Source organism: Lichenostomus cassidix, chromosome 23 (genome assembly GCF_008360975.1).
Source record: "Lichenostomus cassidix isolate B80296 chromosome 23, HeHo_3.0, whole genome shotgun sequence".
NCBI classification, from domain to species: Eukaryota; Metazoa; Chordata; class Aves; order Passeriformes; family Meliphagidae; genus Lichenostomus; species Lichenostomus cassidix.
Window position 1 is genome coordinate 3,168,409 of NC_139503.1, and position 21,998 is coordinate 3,190,406.

Consider the following 21,998-nt stretch of genomic DNA (forward strand, 5'->3'; position numbering starts at 1 on the left):
CTCACACACATCTCCTGGAGCACATCAGTCCCCAGAAATCCCCCACCCCACCCATCCCTCTCCCCCCATCCCCGTGGGGTCGCCGGGCTGTCGTATGAAGTTTTATTGCCGACATGCAGGAGTAGTTCCGATGTAGTACAAAAATAACGTCTTTATACAAATTTTTTTCCTTTTTTTTTTTTCTTTTTGTTTTTTTCCTTACAACAGGCTCTGTCCCGCCACGGCCCTTTGGCCCCCCCGTGCCCCCTGCACCACCCCCTTCCAGTTTGCCTTAGCACAAGTGGATTGACCGGCGCTGCCACTGCAGGATCCTGGTGTGATACAGCCTCAGGGAGTCCCAGAATATTGCTTTTTTCTTTAACTTTGGGGAAAAACAGTAAAAATAAAGAGGTGGGAACGAGGCAGGAGAGAACCAGAAGGAGAGAGCGGGGCCCTGGTGGGGTGCTCAGGGGGTCCCTGCCCTGCTGCTGGTGGCACAGGGGGTGATAGGTCGTCACCGGAGGGTGCCGGGACAGACCTACCATTTTCAAAATAAATAAGGCGAAAGAGTTGGGGCTACAGGCTCAGCTGGGGTGGTGCAGGGAGCTGGTCTTTGTTAGTGTTCATGAGGCCCTGCCTGGCCACAGAGCCTTGGCGAGGCACAGGCAGGACGTAATGCCCAACGTGGCCAGGGAGGTTCAGGTCCAGCCCCCTGTCCCCACAAAGCCATTGCTGGGGTGGCCCAGCTTAGACCCCATTCCCTTCCCCAGCCCGGGGCAAGAGAAGGCAACAACACGCTACAAACATCTGCTACTCGCTCCCTGCTCATGCCCACTGTGCTGCAAGAGCTGGGCAGAGAGCAGGGCAGCCCCAAAAAGCAGAGCAGCCCACCCAGCTCCAACCCTCCCTGCTCACAGGGCTGGCAGGAGGGTGATGCAGCTGGGAGCAGGGAAGGAGGCAGCTGGAGAAGCTGCTGCCTCGAGCAGGAGCCCTGGTTGGGGCACTGGGAGTCCTGGGAGCTCTGTGTGAGAACAGTACATCTGGCAAGACAGGCATCCAGTTCATAAATGAGGCTCAGAAACAATCGTTCCTGTTCTCAGCACAGGCCAAAGCTCTTCCAGTGGCACCAGGTGACAAACCAGGACGTCCTTCCCCTGCCTTGGCATGAGGGCAGAGGCAGCCCTAAGTTTGGGCCGGGATGGCAAGAAAAGCTGGGAACAAATACAGTAGAGACTTCAGCCAGCCCCCTCCTACCTCTAGGCAGATTATTTTGGGAAGCTTTTCACATTATAACTCATATATTACATCTGTACCACAACTGAGGGGGGAAAAACGCTAAATCAGAATTAATGCAACTGTAACTGCACCTGGGATATGCTACTGAAAAATAAGATTAAATCATAGATCCTTATAAACTAAAGGAATCAGTGAGAGGTGGGAGAGGGGGCAGGGGCCCTGGTGGGCCAAGTCCTGTGAAACCTTTGAACTGGGGACAGGATCCGATCCCTGCAGCCAGTGCTGCCTGGATGACTCCTCAACTCCTGCCCGAGGTGGTGGCTGGGCTCTCCGGTCACAGCGGTGGCCACACAGGACTGGCCAGCATGGCCAGACCAAGTGGCACATAAGGACAGAAACAGATTTGATGCAGATGAAGGGAAGTGGGAGGTTTCAAGAAATTCTTCCTTTCGAGAAACCCTGGTAAATCCAAGCTTATTCAAACCACACGGAGCGGGCGCCACGGGCCACGGCTCTGTGCCAGCAGCTTCACCGTTGGAAGTCTCCTCCTTTCCCACGGGCTTTGCTCGATCCAGAGAACAGCATGGTTAAAAAGACAAGAGAGGTAGATTACAGTCATGATTAAAAGCAGATTAGTCATCTAGGCTTCGATTTTAAAAAAAAAACAGATTCCAGAAGATGCCAAGAGGTTGCTGCTTCCAAAACTAGCTTTTCCAAAAGTCTTCTCCCTCCGGAGCGGGTGTGAGTGCGTGTCCCTGGACAGAGCTTGGGATTGCTACATTATTCCCCGTCGTGGGACACCGGTATTGCTGTAGGCTGGAGCAGGCGAGGTGAGGGCAGACTGCAGGGTGGTGCTCGTGCTCTCGGGGTGTGGGAAGCTACTTCCGGAGGTACCTCTGGGCCAGGATGGCCGCGTCCAAAGGGTTCATGGGCTGCGCGTCGTGGCCCAGGCGCCGCACCGGCGGGATGTTCCCGAACTGCCGCTTCTGCAGGAAGCTCTTGGCCTCATGCAAGGTGTTCTTCTCCTCAGCCAAGAGCAGCTGCTGCCTCATGTAGTTCTCGAACTCGTACTGGGAGCACTCCTCTGTCACCTTCACCTGCAGAGACCGACCTGTCAGAGCCACAGCTGGCAGCCCCATGGCTCCTCTGATGAGCCAGAGCTACCACAGGATAACCAGAGTCCTAACGGAGCAGGACCTGCTGCTGGGCACACAGGCAGGACTCCCCATGAGCCAGCAGTGGCACCAGGACACAGCTCTGGTCACTGCAGCAGCTCTGTCCTGACGTGGCTCGTCCCAACCCTGCCAGCACTGAGGCTGCAGCTGCCTGACCCTTGTCCCTGTGGCATGGCCACAGATCCTGCACGGCTGTCCCCAGGCAGCCAGGCCACGGCCAGCACTTCTAGCATGAAACAAGCCGGCAGGAAAACAGGATGTTTGCTCCCATGGCAGAGCTCACTGGGAGCCAGAGCCAACACTGCTGCCTCCTCCCAGCATTCCCAGCTGTGTGTGAGGGAGTGAGCGCTGCTGGGAGTGGAGTGAGCTGCTCTCATCAGCTCCAGGGCCGAGCTCACTTCCTGGCAGCTCAGCCAGCTGGATGTGCCTCCTGCTCCCAGCAGCATCAGCCTTTCCTTCCGCTGCACAACATGAGGGACTCAGCTGTGTCCTCCCCACCCTCCCCTTCCCAACTTGGGGACAGAGTGTGTGCCATCCATTCCCATTACAGACAGATTGGCACAGTGGTACGGGAAAGCAGTTCTGCAGAAAGCAGGGAAACCTACCTCCTGGGGGTTTTCAGGGTTAGCCACTTGGTCATCTATGTCCGGCACCACTTGCAAAGGGCCGCTCAGCGAGGACATGGACTGCCTGGAGGAGAGCACAGCACTGGGATCCAGAGCATGGCACTGGCTCACCCACCCTCACCCAGCCCCAGCATTTGCACAGGCCTCTCCAGCTGCACCCATCAGCACACAGTGGTGGAGACACAGGATTTAAAAGCTTACTGCAGTTCCCAGACCCTCCTCTCGTGAGCTGAGCCGGCCACAGCTGGAACAACACAGCCTGTGGCCAGAGACAGCAGTGTCTTGTCCCTCCCCTTGCACATACCAGGATGCTATGATGGAGCTGAGGGAATCCAGCACTTCAGAAGCCGTCAGCCGCTGCTGCGGATCCAGGACCAGCAGTTTCCGGATCAAGCACACAGTGTTTTCCGAGACCCGACCATCCCTGGGAGAGACAACACCTGGTGAGCCTGGGGTGGGCAGAGTGGTGGCAGGATGGACACGCTGGGAGCACAGCCAGGAGCTACAGGAGACACCCCTGCTCTGACCCAGGGACCCCCAAATTAAGCAGGGGGTCCTGTCCCTGAGCTCTGGGCCTGCCTCACTTTCCCACAAGCTGTCCCAGCCCCACTCCTGGTATTGCACACAGCCTGCTGTCAGTACTGCTGTGACCCTCAGGGTGCTGAGGGGAGCCCTTCCAGCTCCAGCTGCCCCAGTAAGCCCCCTCTGGCCAGGCAGGAAGGGCAGGCTGTACTCACTCGGGGATGGTGTACTCGGCAGCCTTGATTTTGCGGAAGAGCTCCTGAGGTATGCTGTCGTAGAAGGGGAACTGGCCGTAGAGCATGGTGAAGAGCACCACCCCCAACGCCCACATGTCGCTGGGCTTCCCACGGTATGGCCGGCCTGTGGGGAGAGGACACACAGCCTGAAAATCGTGGAAAGCACAGCCTTGGCAGCCCCACTCATCTCCCATAGCAGAAGTGCTGAGCAATGCCCACATGGGACCTTTATTTTAAGCATTAACCAAAATGCTGAAGGCTTCCCATCATGACACCAAAACTCTCTCCAAGGTGCATCCTCCGTGACTAAGCAAATTGTCCATCTCTACACAAGAGCCTTCCTGTTCCCTACAGAGCAGGAATATCCCTGCTGAAAGGCCTTGATGTGATCCAAGGGCATCAGGCAGTTGGAACCACTGCGACCTGTGCTGAAGTTCTCAGGCCAGTGGCCCTCAGCATCCCTGCAGCCCCAGGCCTGGCAGGCTCCACAGAGCCATGTGGCTGCAAGTCTGGGCCAAGGGAGAGGGAATTCAAGGGCCAGGGAGCACAAGGCACAGAGCACAGGGAGGCAGGAAAGAAGCCCAGGAAATATAAGACTGAACTCATGGAGATGGGACTCTGACTGTGGGATGGATCTAGCCCACAGCCAGTGAAGCTGGATGTAAAGCCAGAGTGAGCAGGAAGGTGCTTACCTGCACAAAGACACTCCTGAGGCTGCTCTAGCCCCAGGATTCACCTGATGGAAATGCTGCTTCTAAGCCCCTTCAGCACAGAGCAGCATGGACAGGGTCACAAAATTGAACCCCAGTGCTGCAGCACAGCACAGGACCTAGGGAGCAACTTCCTCTGACTCACACAGTGAGTCACGGCTGCAGCATTTGGTATTTGTACTAATTATTCTTTGCTTTATATGCTCAGAAAAAGGCACCTCTCCCTCCTCCTCCAACTTTTCCTGCTATGACATTTCAGCAGCCATCCCTCAGCAGAGACAGCTTCTCCTGGAGACACACAACAATGATTAATTCCTCAGGCGTTCCAGCTTCCCCCTGCACAGGAGCACCGGCAATACAGAGGGATGCTCCAAGCCTGAAGGTGGTGGTGACGTCTGGAATATCCTCAAGTAACTTCTCCCTTGATACTTGGAGGGGAACTGCAGATTGAGCCATTTTGGGAGAGCATTTTGGAGAGCACAGGATGCTCTCCAACAGCAAGGGCTGTTGGCAGGCTCTGGAGCTGGGGTGCAACACAATGGCAGAGACACCCAGGCTGTGCAGAGCAGGATGAGTCCTGAGCTAAGGCTATGCCTTGCAGGATCTCAAACAGCCTCAGCTGTCAGAGATCATGCAATACAGCCTGTTCAGTGCTCTGTGGCCAGTTATACCACAAGAGAGCCCATAGAAGAAACATGAGAAGGTAGCTGGAGGCCTGGACAGGTCAGCACCCCAAAGCAGGCAGGAGCAGCTCCCTGTATCCTCCTCCAGCCACTTGAGCCACAACTGCTTCAAGCTCCTGTAGAGCAGTTGGCTTCTCTCATCCATGTGGTCACAAGGGCCTCAGGATATCCTGCAGAACAGGAAAGGCTTGCAAAAATCCCAGGATCCACCTCCTTGCCTGCCTCTGCTCCCTTCCTGGCTGGAAGGGAAGCACCTCAAACCTGCCTGGCACATCACAATGGAAGAGCTTGGCTACATTTACTGCTGCTGCCTGCAAACCTGACAAAAAACCTCCTGAGGGGAGTCCAGTGGGGCTGAATGTTCCAGGACTGGCTCCCTCTGAGGGCATTTCTGCAATACAGTTGCTTGGGACACCAGGAACAAGTAACTCATGCATTAATGCCTGATATCTGGATCTACAAGAGGGAGACGCTTTGTATACAGTCCCACCTGTATGTGCACCCTTCAACACTAGTCTAGCTCATCTGCATGAGAAGAAAAACTCCCCAAAATGATGTCTGGGTCACCACACTGACAACCAGGACTGCCACTGCCTGTTCAAAGGCTGGTAGAGGAGCAGAGATGAGAGCTCACAGAGAGAAACCTCCTGAAGCAACTTGTCAGAAACCACAGTTGCTCCCAACGGTCCCAAGCACTGGAAACAGTTAAAGGCAGGATGACACCAAGGAAAGCTGCTGTGTGCCAGAGCCAGACTCTGCTCAAAGCCTCTGCTGGAGACAAGGCACAAGCCAGGCTGCTGGAGAGGGGCTCCAGCCCAGACTGCTCTGGCCTGCTGTCATCATTCCTTTATTTTTAAGTAACTCCTCTCTGTTGGTCCAGCAGCTGCCCAGAGGGTCACTAGTTCCCTCCTGGAAGTGAGCAGCAGCTGGAGGAACTGCTCCTCTTAGTGCACAGCTGGAATACACTGACATCCTGGTGGGATCTGGACTGGCTGCCCCTCAGGCCCAGGGATTTACCTGCAGCTTAAGGGAAGCCTCAGGATCTGAATTCCAACACTGAACACAGAACATGCTGTCTGCAGTCAGACCCTTTTCAAAACAGCCAGATTTGAAGTTCAGACAAGCCTCAAGAAAAAAGTCAGGCTCGCTCCTTCCCTCCAACTTTCCCAGCTGGAAAAGCAGACCAAGTCTCCTAACTGGACCCTAATTAAGAGGCTCTCACGAAAGCAGGTACATATGGGAACACAAGAGGTGGTTTTATTTATTGTCAGGAGGCACAAATGAGTGCTGAGGTGGGGCTGGGGGGAATTCCTACCGCTGAGCACGTCCGGGCTGATGTAGGCAGGGCTCCCGCGCTGGTCCTTCAGCAGGTCATCCTCGCTCACCAGGTGCTTCCCCAGGCAGAAGTTGGTGATGGTGATCCGGTGAGTCCTGGGGAGAAGCACAAGGTGTCAGGGAACACAGACCATCCTGCACATGCCATGCAGTCCAGAACAGGGACTGTGCCTGTGGGGCTTTCTGGGGAGCTGGAAGTGCTGGGAGAAGACACAGAGAGCTGTAAAATGAACTCCATCCCAAAGGGCAGAGATTCCATGCCTGCCAGCAAGGCTTGCAAGGTGCTCACAAGGGCATTAAGAGAGTGTGTGACAGCTGTGACAATGTCTGGGTGGTCTGTGTCAGCGTGGCTGTAAGGGTGTACCTGGCTCACCTTGCAGCCACACAGGTACCTTGGCCAATCTCCCAGGAGCATCTCAGCTGCTGGCACCAGAGCTGCAGGATCTGCCCCAGGTGCTGCCTGACCACTGCAGGCCATGAGCATCAACAAAGCTGAGGTTTATTTTAGCTGCTGATCCTGCCCTGTACTTCCCAGCTGCCACCTCTAGAGCATCTTCTCCACACAGCATTATCTGGGAGCCAAGGGAAAACACCCTGTGGAAGCTGCCCCATGCCTGGCCCCTGAGCACTGTGTGTTTACAGTCACCAGAGGAGCTGTAGGAGATGTGATCAGACTCAGCACAACCACTTTTGTGTCACCCAAGATCTCACACAGGAGCCTGGTAGCAGTTCCACCTGATCCACAGGTCTGCTCTCCACACACAAGTGTGTACAACACAAAGCCTGATCAACATCCAAAAACCTCCCACAGAAAAGGGAGAGCTGCAGGTACACAAAATTTCATCCCTACTTCCCTATGGTACTGCCAGCTCCCATTAGTGATTTTTTCCAGTGAAAGTGAGCTAATTACAGAACTATTGTCCCATTAATCTTCCCTGTCACTCAGATAATTTGGATTTTAACTTACAATGTAAAGGTGTGAGTACAAAAACACTGTCTGGAAGATTTCTTAAAAAGTGTTCCACAACTAGAGCCTGAGAGAATGGATTAAGTCAGTCACAATAACCAGGGAACATTTCCAGCCAGTCTCACAGACAAATGAAACAGAACTAAGTGTGGGTTGGCCACGGAGAGCTGGTTATTAAAACAGAAAGACTTGTGTTTAAGAAGTGTTAGCTCCAACTGTCAGGAGACTTCCTTGGCTGAATAACAAGCTGCAGGATTTGTTAAGGATTTAAAAGACTAAGTGTTCTATAGGACACTAAAATATTCAGGGATGCTTGGTTCTATTTAGCCCCTGAAATCTGATCTAATCTGTAATCACCCAACTCCTGCACTGGCTAATGGGGAAGCCTGAGACACTTTAAATTCTGTGGGGGACTAGGTTTGAGGGAGCCCCAGGTGGGACATGCTTGCCATGTCCTCACAGTGGCACATTATTACCTGCCATGAGAAGGGACCTGGCTCTTTGTGAGCATGGCTGGAGCAGAACAAACGTCTCTGCTCAGCCCCACCGGCTGCTCCTCTCCATGGAGATCGTTCTTACGCCTCTCCCACCCTTCCCCATGACTCACTGCTGCACAGGCTGCAGCTTTCCCTCACCAACGCTGATGGGCTTGTTAGTAAAAAGCAAAACCAGAGATGTAACACAAAGAATGACTCTGGCAAGTGTGTTCAAAGCTTCAAATACCTCCCCCTGCTAGTGGGGCCCTGGGTGCCACCCCATCTGCGGGGTGCTCCCCTGCACTCTGTGCCCAGAAAAAAGGGAAGTTCTGTGTGGATCCTTTAAAGCATCAACCTTTGTCTGCCTCTTCCAGCAAGAAGGAGAATCAAAGCAGCAAGCAGAAGAGATTTATCTTACAGCAGCTCTGCAGAAACAACTTGAAACAACTTAGAGGTGGCCCTGAGAAGCAGCAGCTGCTGCGTGTGTGTGTGTGTGGGGAACCAAGAAGTTCAAGCTCTCTAGATAAAACCTGTTTCCTTTCAGTGTTAGGGAGGAGAAAACAGCAAACTGTGAGCCCAGCAAACCTGCAAGCTTTGTACAGACTCAAAGCCTGCAGAACTCCAGCCTTCCCGCTTTTTATTCATTCCGCAGAAACCCAGACAGTGTGAAAAGGATGAATTCCACTCATTCTTCAAGTTAGTGCAAAATATTTAGTCAGTAATGTAATCCTGGAGGAGAGAGCAGAGGATCTGAGCTGCACTAGGCTGCCAGCTAAATAACACAGACCCCAAGGCACTGAGCAGCTCCAAGGAGGCACCAAGCAGAGCCAGGCCACCACCCAGTGCCCTGAGCTCCTGCCCTTCTCCAGGCTGCTCCCTCCAGGTCTGCACCAGCATCCAGCACCCGCCGGGCTCTGGAGGCTCCCATCAAACCAGCAAATGGAACAAGGGAGCCATTTGATACACAAACACACGCTGGACAGAAGTGCTTTTGTTTAGATAAGTCAATATTTCACTGCTAGCAAAAACACAGCAGTGCAGCAGTCAGATCTAACACTGCTGTGATTGTAGAGCAGCCGGCAGGGCTAGGAATGCCTTCGGCACGATGGAGGGTGAATGATGGGAACAGAACCAACCACCACATTTCTTTTTTTTTTTTCTTTTAATATATATAAAATCAGTACTTCACTTGCAGGTTACTGAATTACTATAAAGTTCAGTTTTCAGCAGTTGAAATCCAAAAAGAAGTCCTGACAAGGGGCCACTAAACTGGGTGGGAAAAGTGAACTACCTAGGTGGGACTAAATTAATTTTTGGAGATTAACTTACATAACTTTGAGCTGGATTTGTGTTTTTGCATAGCCTGCTTCCTTTTCCCTCACCCTCCTGCCCAAGGGCTCTCAACAAGTGCTGCCTTTGGCTGTGTTTCTATTAGAAATCTGCTTCAGGGAAGAAACAAGACCATTGCTAGGCCAGCAGCTCTCCAGCACACTTACCTTTTGTTTAGCACCATGTTTCCTAGTTTCAAGTCTCTGTGCACAATATTTTTCTGAAAAAAATGTAAGAGGATTACATGAGCAAAAGTCTATTTGTTATAGAAGTATAAATTTCATACTTGGACAAGAGCACTAGAAAGAAATCATAGCATCTGCATTCTCTGAAATAAGCTAGGTCAAGGTTTCAGATTTCATCCTTGGTACTTTATGCCCTTCACTTTTGATTCTGATCAGGACAGAGCAAGCAAATTTGCTACTTTGAATACAGACTTTGTGTACCTAAGAGAACTGAAACAGAAATGTCCAGGCTTGGTTTGAGCAATGTGAGGAGCATTCCTTTAACAGACCCATGCTGCACTGCCCTGCCAAGGCAGGACAAATGTCTTGTGTCATGGAGGAACAAGTCAAACATCAGCAGAATCAATTTTTGTTACAGCAGTTTCTAGTTCATTGATCTCAAACTTGTAGCTTGAGGTTCTGATCTCAAATAAATTCTCACAAGGTGATTTATTCTGCTTCACAAGGAAACAGCTTCTGTTTCCTGTGTTTGATGAGGCTCTGCTCTCCTCTTTGACTGCCCCTGTCTGAGGTTACCACACTGTGGTTCACCTGACCCACCCTCAGCCCAGCTGGCTCCTCTCCACAGCCCACAAACACCACATTATCACCCAGAAATGTGAGGAGCAGAGAGGAAAGGGGAAGGGAATGTTCTTTAGGGCTTGGAGCATGAGGTCTTATGCAGACCACTGTTAACATCCATGCCCTGTAACCTGGCCACTGCCTGCCCCAGGAAGTTTTGAAGCATTTACTATGCTAAAGTGGGACAACTCTGCCTCCCAGCACTGGAAGGGAGAACCAAGCTCTTACCTTGTGTAATGCTTCTACCACTCGTACCACGTCATAAAATATCACCACAGTCTCCCGCTCGCTGAGTCTCTTCTCTTTAATGACATAATGCTGCAGATTGATCAGATCTGCTGTTTTGTCACTGAAATCATGAGCACAGAGACAGTCCAACACTAGGCAAATGCGCTTCTTCATCTTTCTGACCATCCTGTTGGCCTCGAGGTCTTCTATGATTTCACAAGCTCGGTCCTGTGGGGAGGCAAACACAAGAGCAATGCCTCAGGGAAGCTTCAGGGCACATGGACAGAGCCTGGCAGAATAAGTAGCTGGGGGGTGATCTCAAAATAAGCAAATGCAATCACCATGCTTGGTCTTTGCCCCGAGGGAGGGTTTTAAAAAGATACAGGAGCTCTACTTAATGAATCACAGAGTCCCAGACTGGTTTGAGTTGGAGAGAACTTGGAGTTCATCTCATTCCACCTCCTGCCATGGGCAGGGACACCTTCCACTATCCCAGGTTGCTCCCAGCCTCATCCAACCTGGCCTTGGACACTTGCAGGGATGGGGCAGCCACAGCTTTTCTGTGCAGCCTGTGCCAGGGCCTCCCCACCCTCACTGGGAAGAACTTTTCCTAGGAGGAGGAGGAGTGCAGAAGGCAGAGGAAGTCTCTGCTGCGTGGTTCTCTGTGCACATCAATACTGATGCTGTTTATACACACAGACACCTTAAGCTGAAGCCAGGACAGCTCTGCAGTGGTGCAGCCTCTGGGAACAGCAGGGATCCAACACACCATTTACGAGAAGAGCAGAAATCTCACGGCACAATTAGCAGTTCTTCCATGATATTAAACAAGACACAGCTGAATTGGACATTTGGCTTATTTAAGGCTTAGTCCAGATGGTCTCAAGTGAAAAGTGTGTTGACAAAATGTAACCAGCAAGTCAGGCAATATCAACACCCAAAGCAGTAATTTCCATCAGCCCCTCACATCAGTGAACAGCCCTAAAGGCACCAACAGCAACACAATCCACTCACACAAAAACTGACCAGCACAGTCAATGGTTTAACCTGCTGAAAGAGTTTCTTGGCAATTTGTCCTCTCTTACAAGTTATAAACAGTACAGAGACCAGTAAGCACAAATTTAATTCTAAAAGGTGCTAATTAATTTGCCTGTGAAACAGCTGTTGCTCTGTTTGAAGGGGGGAGTGCTGAGTGCCTGTCCTATCCATGAACGTTCTCCTATTTCCCAAAATCCCAGTTTACTCTCCAGAACCCCTGTTTGAAGCAGCAGTGGTTGACCTCAGAGCAGTGGAACTTGGGCACACAAGAACAGGGTCAGCACGAACTGTACGTTAAACAAAAGCAGCTCAATCCATTAGCAATCCCTGGCATTGCCCCAGCCTGGATGGTGACCAAGTGTACCTGGAAGAGCCCGTGATGATGGACCACTCCTTCCTGGTTGTGGAGCAGGGAAAGAAGAGAATACTCCGTGTGCAGCAGCATCTTGCCCTGTCGCTCCTCCTGGGTTTCTATTCCTTTATCACCCCTTTCTTCTAAGGTGAGAATCTTCAGGAAAAGGGAAAAGACCTTTACAGCTCCCAGAGACACCCAGATGCCTCCAGCCCTCTCTCACTTTTGGCATTCCCACGTGTTTAACAGCCTGTGTAATTGCTCTGATGGTTGTGTCCCTGCCACAGGCCTGTCTGAACTCAGCACCAACCATGCAGAATGCACAGCAGCAGCTTCATTAACATGGAAAGGTGGCTATTTGCAAATATCCCAAGTAATTTTTCTCTCCTGGAGGTGCCCCATTCAGGCACAGATCCAAGGGCTCTGGGAGAGGAGCACAGCAGCAGAGGCTGATATGGACACAGGTCTGTGCCTGCCAGCACTGCCCTGCCAAGGGGAAGCTCCGGCAGTGTCCGACTGCACTGGTTCAGCCCACACCACTCACTCCCTGCCCAAGTGCTTCTGCACAAAAGCTGGAGAGCCCTGAAGGCCTGGGAGCCTGCAGTTTGCTTACCTTCAGCTGATAAAAGTCATCTGTCCCGTCCTTTCTTGCCAAACACTGAACAATACTTGGCACAGGGGAGTTACCTAAACGTGGACCTACAGCAGAAAGCAGAAACAGACTTGTTTTCCCTCCAGCAGTAGTGACTAACCCGGGTTACATCAGCTGTCACCAGTTACGTTTGCTTACACCAAGTTCCCTTTTTTGCAGGAGCTTGAGTGCATTTTCATAAATCTAAAGCCAAAAAAAAAAAAAAAGTCTTGAACTCTGAAACCTTTTGGGACAATGTTTCATTTGTTCCCTGGAGAAACATTTATCAAAGCCCACACATGGTCCAGCTGTTTGCAGAAATCCTAATTTGTGCATGCCTGAACCACACTGCTCTTACATTCACAGCAACACCCATGGCAACTGTTACTGCCACACCTGGGAACACAGCTGCCACCTCTGCAGGGACAGCTCAGGGTGTCCAAATTAGCCCAGGTTTTAAGTTAACATACAGTCTCCACTCCTCAGTTTAAATCAGTCAGCTCCAATTGATTATCAATTGGTTTCCAATGTAAAGTCTATGGTTTTTGACAGTTTATATAACCAGTTCTGAACCAACAACTATTCTTGCAACTCTTCAGAGCTGGCAGAGTGGCCTTGCCTTGCCACATACCACTTTGAGTGACCACTATTAAGTTGTCCCAACACTGATGTGACAGCACATTCCAGCTCTGCAGGGTCAAACATCTCCCCACAGCTCTAATAAAAAAGTTCCCAAAAAATTTGCTCTTTAACAAAGTTTAAGAATGGAGTTAAAAAAATACAAAAAAACAAAACAAAACCCCAAGGGGGTAAAATCAAGGGTTTATATTCTCTCCCAAGCCGTGCCTGCCTTGCTGCATTGGCATCCCACATCTCCTCAGCTTGCCTAGCTGCAGGAACTGCCAGGTTGCTGCTCTGCACATCCAGTGACCTGCTCTCTCAGGTTAATCACTGAGTTACACACCTTCCCCTCATTCCACAGCGCCTTTTGTTTTCAGCTTTGCCACCAGCAGCCACCTTACCAACTGCAGAGCCCCCTCCCTGCTTACCCAGGATGAAAGGACCTGCTCTCTTGGCGTTATTCCCAGAAATCCCCGCGCACAGAGCCTTTGCCTTAGCGGATGTTTCCCCGGCTCCTCTGTCCGATGCTCGCCGCTTCATCCTCAGCTCTTGAAAGAGAAGAGAGATCACATCTGATGAGCCACCAAGTTATTTTCTCCTGCTATCCCTGATTTGCACTGGAAGGCTCTCACCTACGGATGCACTGGTGGCTCTGCCTACTTGTGTGTCTACACACAGCCCTGGCTGCCTGCTGACAGACCAGGGGTGGGCTGCAGGCTCGGAGAAGTTCGCGAGGCATAAATCAGCCTCGTTATTCAGAGCAACATTTCCTACAACAGTTGTTTGAGAGACATAGTGGGAACAAGCCAAGATAATTAAAGCTTGTTTTACAGCAAAAACAAGTTTGCAAATTAACATATTCCAAAATGCTCTGAAAAAAGATGCCCAAGTTAGCCCTGTGCATGGGTGTCTGCTGCTGCTGCTGCAGGCTGGGGGCTTTTGGGGGTTCCTCCCCAGAGGATCCCCATGAGGTATCACAGCTGCCCACTAAGTCCCTCAGAGGATTGAGTCTGTTCCTCAAACAGGCAAGGATGCACAAAACTAACAATAAAAATTAGTATTTTTCACCTTTCCCTACAAGGGCATAGAAAACAAGCATGACAGTTATTGTGAGATTCTGTTCAGTTCAAAATGATTTTTCAAAAATGTATTTTTAGCTTTGAAAAAAAGCTCCTCTCTCTTTGTACCTCACTAAGCTCTGACCTTATTACATCTCCATCTACCTGCATCCAATGCAGTTAGAATTTGGAGTCTAGCACATAAAACCCTGTCATCTCAGCCTCCATGTGCAGGAATCAATGCTGTGTTTAAAATTAACACACCATTAAATGCTCCAATGGACATTCCACTGAAAGGCAACAGTGGTGACAACATGTATATTCTCCTGCACAACCACTCTGGGCAAAAAACCCACTTGATCTATTTGCATCCAGGAATTCATTCAAGGTCCACACACCACCACTATTCAGCACCAACAACTAAAAATTCAACTACCTCCTTCTTACTCAGCTAGTGCAAAGTCTGATTTGCAATGTGCATTTTCTGCTGCTCAGAAATATAAAGAGAATTTGGGTCAGTATTACAGAACCAAGACTTAAAGGGCCAAATAAATTAAAGGTTTATGACTAAAACACTTCCTTCCCTAAAGTAAAGTCTTGTTTCAGTTTAGCTGGAAAAGCACCTCTTGGGTGAACTGCTGGGCTGGCCCTGGTGTGCTGTGAGCTCTCCACATCCATCAGCTCCAGCCAATGGAAGCTTTGTTCCCAGTACACCTCCTCTTCACCTCTAGCTCTTGGAAAATAACTTCAAAGACTTTCACAAACATCTACACATTCAATGTCTGCGCTCTCACTGTTTAAAGATACTTTGGGGAGCAGGTGAGAAGAGGAACCAAGCACAGCTCCATTCCTAACTCAAACCCAGTCCTGGGAGTTCTTTCCTAAGAGGTTACTGCAACAGACTTCGAAAATAGTTTTTGCATTGTACATATTTGTTTTAGAAGAGCCCCAGTGTTTCACCACGTAAGAGACTGATAAATCACCTCCCTCTGAGTGAAGTTCACCCTCTGGCAGTCCCGCCCTTTCTGTGGACAGAGGCTGATCTCACTGCATTGATTCATCCAGCAGCACCTGCCCAGGACCAGCGATAGCCAGGAGATAAAGGGAGGAGTCTTGCAGCAGACTTTGCATCCCTGCACTCCCACCTCCCAGCACCCTCACACCTCCACAGTGCAGTGTCACCATCCCAATGAGCTGAACAAAACACGGTTCTGAGCCCCACGTGCTCCTTGCTTTGTTCATTCCACATCCCTGACCCAACATTCTTATGAACTCCTCCACTCCTTGTACATCATCATCTCTGCTGGAAACATGTGAGTAACATTTCCACTGGAGAAACCCCCTGCACAGGAATTCTGGGAAAAGCCCATTGTGCAATCCGGGCTGCATCAGCTCACTGGTGCAAACAGTGTTACTGTAAACAAAACAACCTGGAGACTCACGTAGTTCAGCATCAACTGTATCGTTACTCTTCTTCCAAACTAGGTTTTCCAACGTCTCAGGAGACAGGAGTCATCACCTTGGAGAAGGCTGGATGGGCAAAATGTCGAGGACTCTGTAACATGAAATGACATACACTTGACACTGCAGTTCTGGATTATTCTGCTTAGGATAACATGGGATGCACTGAACCTTTACGGCCCCAAACATCTGTGTTTGTTTGGGCTTGGAAAAGGACTGATGCTCCTGGTAACATGTGAGAGAATAAAAAGGGCTCTGGAAGTTCAGTCCCTACACTGTAGGACAGCTGTCTGTGCACAGAGGCTTCCCTTTCAGACCAAATCCAAACTGCCCAAAGCAGCCTGCTCCCTTATCCACCCAGGGAAACAAAAATGGTCCCTCACACAAAGTTACAAGTCCAGCACAAAAATTCATTCTTAGTTTTGATGTGACACGTTTGATGATATATCAAACATCTCACTGGAGAAGTGTTCAAAGCCTCTCACTGTGCTAGCTATGACTTTAATAAAATTATTAATCAATTAATTCAGAGACCTAAATGTAATGTCTTTTAATTATGTAGCTTAAGGAAATTGTCTAATTACTGAATTACTGCATGTCCCAGTGCCTAGTGTAACAACGATGGAAAACATGAGAGGAGGAAACTGCCCTTTTCACCCCAGAATGAGGAACAAGCAGGTCCTGCAGTCCAGCAGGCACAGCTCAGAGCTGGAGATGGAAAAAGTACCTCTGGGGCATGAGCAGGATTACTCAGCAGCACAGAATCCACTCACTGCTCCAGAGCAGCTGATCCAGCCCCCACTGCACTTTTTGGGGGGAGTTCATCTCACACCACGTGCACAGCATGAGCTCAGTGGTGGTTATACTTCTTGTGTGAGGACTGGGAACCCCAGAAGTCCTCGACCCTGCTGCTGTGAGGAGCTGATCATGGTGAATAAAGCAGTAGATGAGCTGGAAACCAGCAGCAGGCCATAGAGCCCAAGAGCACCTGTTGGAAGTTCAGGACTGCCAAGAAGCTCCTTCAAGGAGCTCACACCATCCCAGGGACCTGCTTCTGGAGCCCACAGACAGAAGACATCCTGCCACCCTAGGCAGCAGCATTCCTGTCTTGTGTTCTCTCCTGGGAGCCAAAAGCTTCAGCATCTGGGATGAAGCTGGAGACCTGCTTCACAGGTTCTTGTCCTTCTCTGTGCAGCCTTTGCATTTGCAAAAATGAAGCTAAGAAATGGAATCACAAGAGCAGCATCAGGCTGCACCTTTTCCCACCCAAATACCACAGTGGGCAGTATTTACCAGTGAGGGTTAATCCAAGTTCACATTTAAGCCTGGCTCATGGGAAGCTGTGTTGGACATGACCTAAAAACCTCCATGAACAAACCATTAAATGGGTAAAAACTGGAGCACGGCCCAGCTTCCCACATGGAATACCAAAAGTCGGTGTCGCTGCAAGGAGTGACGATCCCAGTGTTGCCTCACTCCTTCCCAGGCAAACCCAGCCAGGAACAGCTCAGACCCGAGTCATCAGCACTCCCAGGGACAGAGCCTCGGCTCTCACTGGAAAAACTTCACTGAAAACAGGCGGAGCTTGGATCAGGCAGCCCTGCAGAGGAGTCACTGGCTGGGGGATTAAAGGGAATGTTTGTGGGGCAGATCCCAAGGAAAGCAGGCTGTTGCATCAAGTGTACGAAATTTGGTCAAAAACACACCCCTTGTGTCCCAGATGGTCCTTGGAGACCAGGAGTGCACCAAGAAGGCATCATCCAGCCCTGGATGCAGACAGAGGACAGTCACCCACCAAGTGTCTCCAAAGGCTTTTTAGCTTTTCCCCCTCACCAGGTGAAATTTCTGCCCTCCTCATCCACAGCACACCCTTGTCCTCCTCCTGCCATGTCACACACAGCATGATCAAGGGGGGAAATTGAGCAAGAGAGTCATGATGTGTGGTAGCATGTACTTCATTAAACTGATGTGTATTTTAAATGACCCTTAATCAGGCAAAAGTTACTTTCTGGACATAGTGTCCTTGAAAGTTTCAGTCACAGGGCTTTTGTTTTGCTCTTCAGCGCCAAACCAGGCCCATCCTGTCTGCACTGTCCCTCCTCCTGCAGCCAGCTCAGTCTTCCCGACATCAGCCAGGAACAATTTCATCCCCAAAGATAACGTGGAATGCACAGGGGAAGCCTCAGCCCTTCCCTGGCTCCTTGCTCATCATCCCACACAGGCATGTGGGGAGAGGAAGTGGGGGCAGCAGGGCAGGCTCTGCTCCCCTCCCTCTGCACAGCACGGGGGAGATTCCCTATGCAGGAATGCTAACGTTACCGAAGGCTCTGGAAACTGAACCGTTCTCTAAGAGAAGTAATAATATATATATAAAAAAAGCCCATTGGATGAGTCAGTACAGCCTGTGTTCCGCTGCGCTGCCCTTCCGGGAAGGGAAGCCTGCTCCCGAAACGGAGCCCTGACTCACAGGTTTCTTGGAACCGAGCAGAGACTCATTCAACTTCTTCCCTAAGCGAGAAGTTCGCTCAAAACCAGGCGCAGAGTTTCGCTGCCCAGAGGAATAGGAAGAATCCTGGGACACTGGTGCAGCATGAGGGGCTGGGACACCCCAGTGCTGTCAGAAGGCACCCAGGGAAGTATGGATTTGCTGAGCTTTACAAGCTGGGGGACAGGAATACCTCCAGCAGCCCCTGCTGAACCCCCACAACCAGAGAACCTCCTTCCTCAGCCCAGCCTGTGGATCAGCTGAATCCCAGGCACAAGAACAAGGCACAGACAGCACCTGGGAGCCCCACACACCTTACCTCCACCCACATCCAGCTGTGGCCAGTCTCCAGCTCCTCAGGGACAAAAAAGGCTTCCACAGGCCAAGTCACACATCAGGGAAAGCAAATTCTATCCCGGCCTCCCCCAAAGCAGCTGGGGAAACTCTGAAGCACAGGGTTCCAGTGCGTAATTACAGCGCAGGCAACAAGCCGGGCTTTCTTCAAGCCCTTCTGATGCATCAACACATGAGATAGCCAAGGACTCATCTCTGGGAGTTCCCTCTTTGGTTACATAAACACCAACCTCAGCTTAACCCTTTCGTGCTGAACCACAGGCCACAGCCACCAGGAAAAATCCCCACTCCAGCCCAACACCCTCACAGCAGGAGCCTGGAAATGCAGCTGCAGCACCTGAGGCTGCACCACTGCCCCAGCATGAGAGTCCCTGACCCAGTCTGTGCCTGTGGTCAGGCTGTGCTCACCTTCCAAACTCCACCAGGGGCGAGGGGAGGGTTGTATTACAGGGTTTTATTTCTCATTTATTGCTGATGACGTTACTGTCATGCCATAACCCCCCTGCAGCAGGACCTCTGTGCACACAGAACACAGCGTGACCTGCACACATGCTGACACTTCCCAGCGAGGTGTGGCTGCAGTTTCTCACAGCAGTGACTCACCTGGCCCTACCTGGAGACAAACGTGTTGAAGTTACCTGAACACACTGCCAGGCCAACACTACCAGGGTTTGCAGTATGACAACACACTAACAGGTACTGCACACTCACCAAAAAGGATTAACTCAAAAAGCCTGTTTCACACAGAAAATGACTGTGAGCACATAGAGCCTGCTCTGTCCAGCAACAGTGCCCAGCTGGGACTCCCAGGCAGGACGGAGGCACACACTGTACCTACCCTGAGCACCCTGCACAGGTGGCAGTGGGCAGCTGCTCAGTGGGCAATGCCCAGGGTTGTCCCTATTCATAGAGTCACAGAATAGTTTGGGTTGGGAGGGACTTTAAAGACCCTGCCACCCTCCTGCCATAGGCAAGAAGATTTTTCACTAGACCAGGTCACTCCAAGCCCTGTCTGACCTGGCCTTGGACACTTGCAGAGATGGGGCAGCCACAACTTTTCTGGGCAGCCTGTGCCAGGGCCTCCCCACCCTCACAGGGAAGATTTTTTTTTAATGTCCCATCTAACCCTGCCCTCTGTCAGTGTAAAGTCAATCCCCCTTGTCCTGTCACTTGAGATTCTTGTAAATAGTCTCTGTCCATCTTTCTTGTAGCCCATTCAGGTACTGGAAGGGGCAGCTACAACACCCCAAAGTTTCTCTTCTGCAGGCTGAACAACCCCAATTCTCTTACAGCAGAAGTACTCCAGCCCTCTGATCAACTTGGTGCCTCCTCTGGATTCACTCCAACAGGTCGATGTCCTTCCTATGCTGAATCACAGCATAGCTTGGTGCCTGTGAGGCTTCCCTTGCCTCTTCCAAGCCCTACAACATTCTGAGGGTCACAGCCCAGCTGAACTTTGGTTTTAAGGAACACAATTATATCATCGAACCCTCAGCATGGACACGACAGAGAAACAATCAAAGGATGCAGCACGAGCCCTCCAGCAATGGGGAAATATGTCCTGAATCCTGACGGCTGCCAGCCTGGGGCTCCCTGCCAGCAGGTGAGTGTTCCTGTGCTGTCCCTCAGGTCACGCCTCACCTGTGCCCCATTGTGTCCCTGCTGCCTCACAGGGAGCTGGCTGTCCTGCAGAACGTGGCAGAGGAGTGGTGGCTCAGCCCCACCACACTGGGCACTGGCCTCTGCTCCGACTTCTCCAGCTCCCTCCGGACATGGGATTGCAGCCTGAGACCCCCAGCACACCTGTACATACCAGGATATGTTACACCCATACATTACTGCTCACTCTAAACTAGCAGAGATCTGAATCCCCAGCACCAGTGCAGCACATCCCACCACAGCCTGGGCAGGAGGGAGCAGCTGGCTGGGGACACGAGGAACCCCAAACCCCCCATATCAGGGAGGGGAGGTGCTGTCCCACGAGGTCCCCCCCAGCAGTAAGATCTTTTACACCCTCAGTACTGCACAGTCAGCAGATCTGGCTCCCAAAGGCCACGGCCAGAGAGGGACAGCACCTGGCTCTAGGAGCTCCCTCAGGAGCGCAGGGCAGGGTCCGTCCCTGACTCTGACACCTGCTAATGTTACTCACCCTCACTCAGAGGCGCAGCCCTCACCTACTCACTGCTGAGGCACACGAGGCTCCTCCTCGGCACTGAGGTCCCAAGAGACTAAATTCAGAGGTTCCTACCCAGACTGGAGGCAAAACCAGCCCCAACCACGGGCTGTGCCTCCCTCGGCCCCCTGACCTGTCCCCTTGCTGGCAGCAGCGCCCCAGCCCCCCGAGCTGCTGCCGGGCAGAAAGGGACAGACGAGCGATTTAGCAAGGAGCCTTTCCAAGCCCAGCCGGTGCCCGAGCCCCCCGCGCCGGAGAGCACCCGTGCACCGGCAGCACCGAGCCCAGCCGGGCGGCCGGGGCTCCCTGAGCCGCCAGCAGCTGGGGGGCTCCCCAGGCCCGGTCCCGCCGAGGCCCGGCGGAGAATCGGTGACACCGGCACGCCTCCCCGCAGCGCCCGGCCTGGCCCAACGCGGGGCTGCGGAGGAGCCTCCCGGACACGGTGCCCGGCCGGCCCTCGCACAGCGGGACCGGGATGGTGACGGGTCCCGCGGTCATGCCCCACCGCTCCAGCCTGAGCCCGGTCTCATCCCTCATTCGCCGATGGCCCCCGTTCCCTCCTCTCCCACACAGGACAATGGCCCCGATCCCGGTTCCCCCCGCTCTCTCTCATCCCCCTCACTCAGTCACGGCCCCGGCCCCGGTTCGCCCCGCTCTCTCTCACTCCTCACTCACCCACGGCCCGGTCCCGGCTCGGCCCGCTCTCTCTCGTCCCTCACCCACCCTCAGCTCGGCCCCGGCTCGCCCCGCTCTCTCTCAGCCCTCACTCACCCATGGCCCCGGGCCCGGCCCGGCCCGGCCTCGCTCCGCTCCGGCGGCCGCCTGGCACCGGAAGTGACGCGCAGCCACCGCCCCCCGCCGCCAGCCCGCCCCCTGCCGGCCGCCGCCGGGACGGGGAAGCGACGGCGCTGATTGGGTGACGGCGGCGGCGCGAGCGGTGATTGGAGGAGAGCGCGGCGGCTGGACAGGGTTTTGCGGCGGGCTCTGATTGGTTTGGGAGCGCGGCGGCGAGGAAGGCAAGCAGCGAAGGCCGATTGGCTGCGGTGGGACGAGCGCGTCGCTGATTGGCTCGGGCTGGAGCTGGGAGCCCGGAGGCTGGGTGAGCACGCGGGAGATTCGAACGCGCCGTGATTGGCGGAGGGGCGGGGCCTGTCCCGCTGGCCCCGCCCACAGAGACCCGCGGGGCTCGCTCGGCTGTACCGGGACCCCCGGGCTGGGACACCCCCGAGCTGGGACACCCTGAGCTGGGACCCCCGGACTGGGAAACTCTGGGTTGGGACACCCCGGGCTGGGACACTCTGGGTTAGGACCCCCAGCACAGAACCCCCAAGCTCTGAGCCCCAGCCGGGCACCTGCTGGATTGGAACCCTCCGTGCTGCTACCCAGCCCCAGCCCCGTGCAAACAAGCATTCCCAGAGCAAAACCCCCAGCTCTGCTTGCAGAAGCTCTGTGTCCTGCGGGGTCCCTGTGGACACAGGCTGTGGTGGGCTGCAGACTCTGGTAGCATCGCAGTGTTT

General features: G+C 52.6%; 1 protein-coding gene across 3 annotated transcripts; it reads right to left on the reverse strand.

The window, feature by feature from the left end:
- Positions 1-88: 88 nt before the first annotated feature.
- On the reverse strand, positions 89-21,392 carry STK40 (serine/threonine kinase 40). Of its 3 annotated transcripts, none has more exons than XM_085080960.1 (12): positions 21,253-21,392; positions 15,451-15,563; positions 13,379-13,498; positions 12,312-12,397; positions 11,711-11,854; positions 10,309-10,536; positions 9,442-9,494; positions 6,483-6,598; positions 3,754-3,898; positions 3,321-3,440; positions 2,996-3,080; positions 89-2,312 (listed from the first exon to the last, which is right to left on the reverse strand). In XM_085080960.1, exons 3-12 carry the CDS (start codon positions 13,488-13,490, stop codon positions 2,094-2,096), a joined length of 1,308 nt encoding a protein of 435 aa, XP_084937086.1. In that variant the 5' UTR covers positions 13,491-13,498; positions 15,451-15,563; positions 21,253-21,392; the 3' UTR covers positions 89-2,093. The 3 variants fall into 3 exon arrangements, with proteins under 3 accessions (XP_084937086.1, XP_084937088.1, XP_084937087.1); XM_085080962.1 differs by having other exon boundaries at positions 15,439-15,563; XM_085080961.1 differs by lacking the exon at positions 21,253-21,392 and adding an exon at positions 18,274-18,294.
- Positions 21,393-21,998: the final 606 nt, after the last annotated feature.

Bases quoted from the DNA above. Each gene is read 5' to 3' on its own strand.
- STK40 (XM_085080960.1), bottom strand. From the start codon at position 13,490: ATGAAGCGGCGAGCATCGGACAGAGGAGCCGGGGAAACATCCGCTAAG. The intron at 10,537-11,710 runs GTACACTTGGTC...GCCTCCCCACAG, and splicing joins ATCATCACGGGCTCTTCCAG to GACCGAGCTTGTGAAATCAT. The intron at 3,081-3,320 runs GTATGTGCAAGG...GCTCTCCTCCAG, and splicing joins AGCTCCATCATAGCATCCTG to GCAGTCCATGTCCTCGCTGA.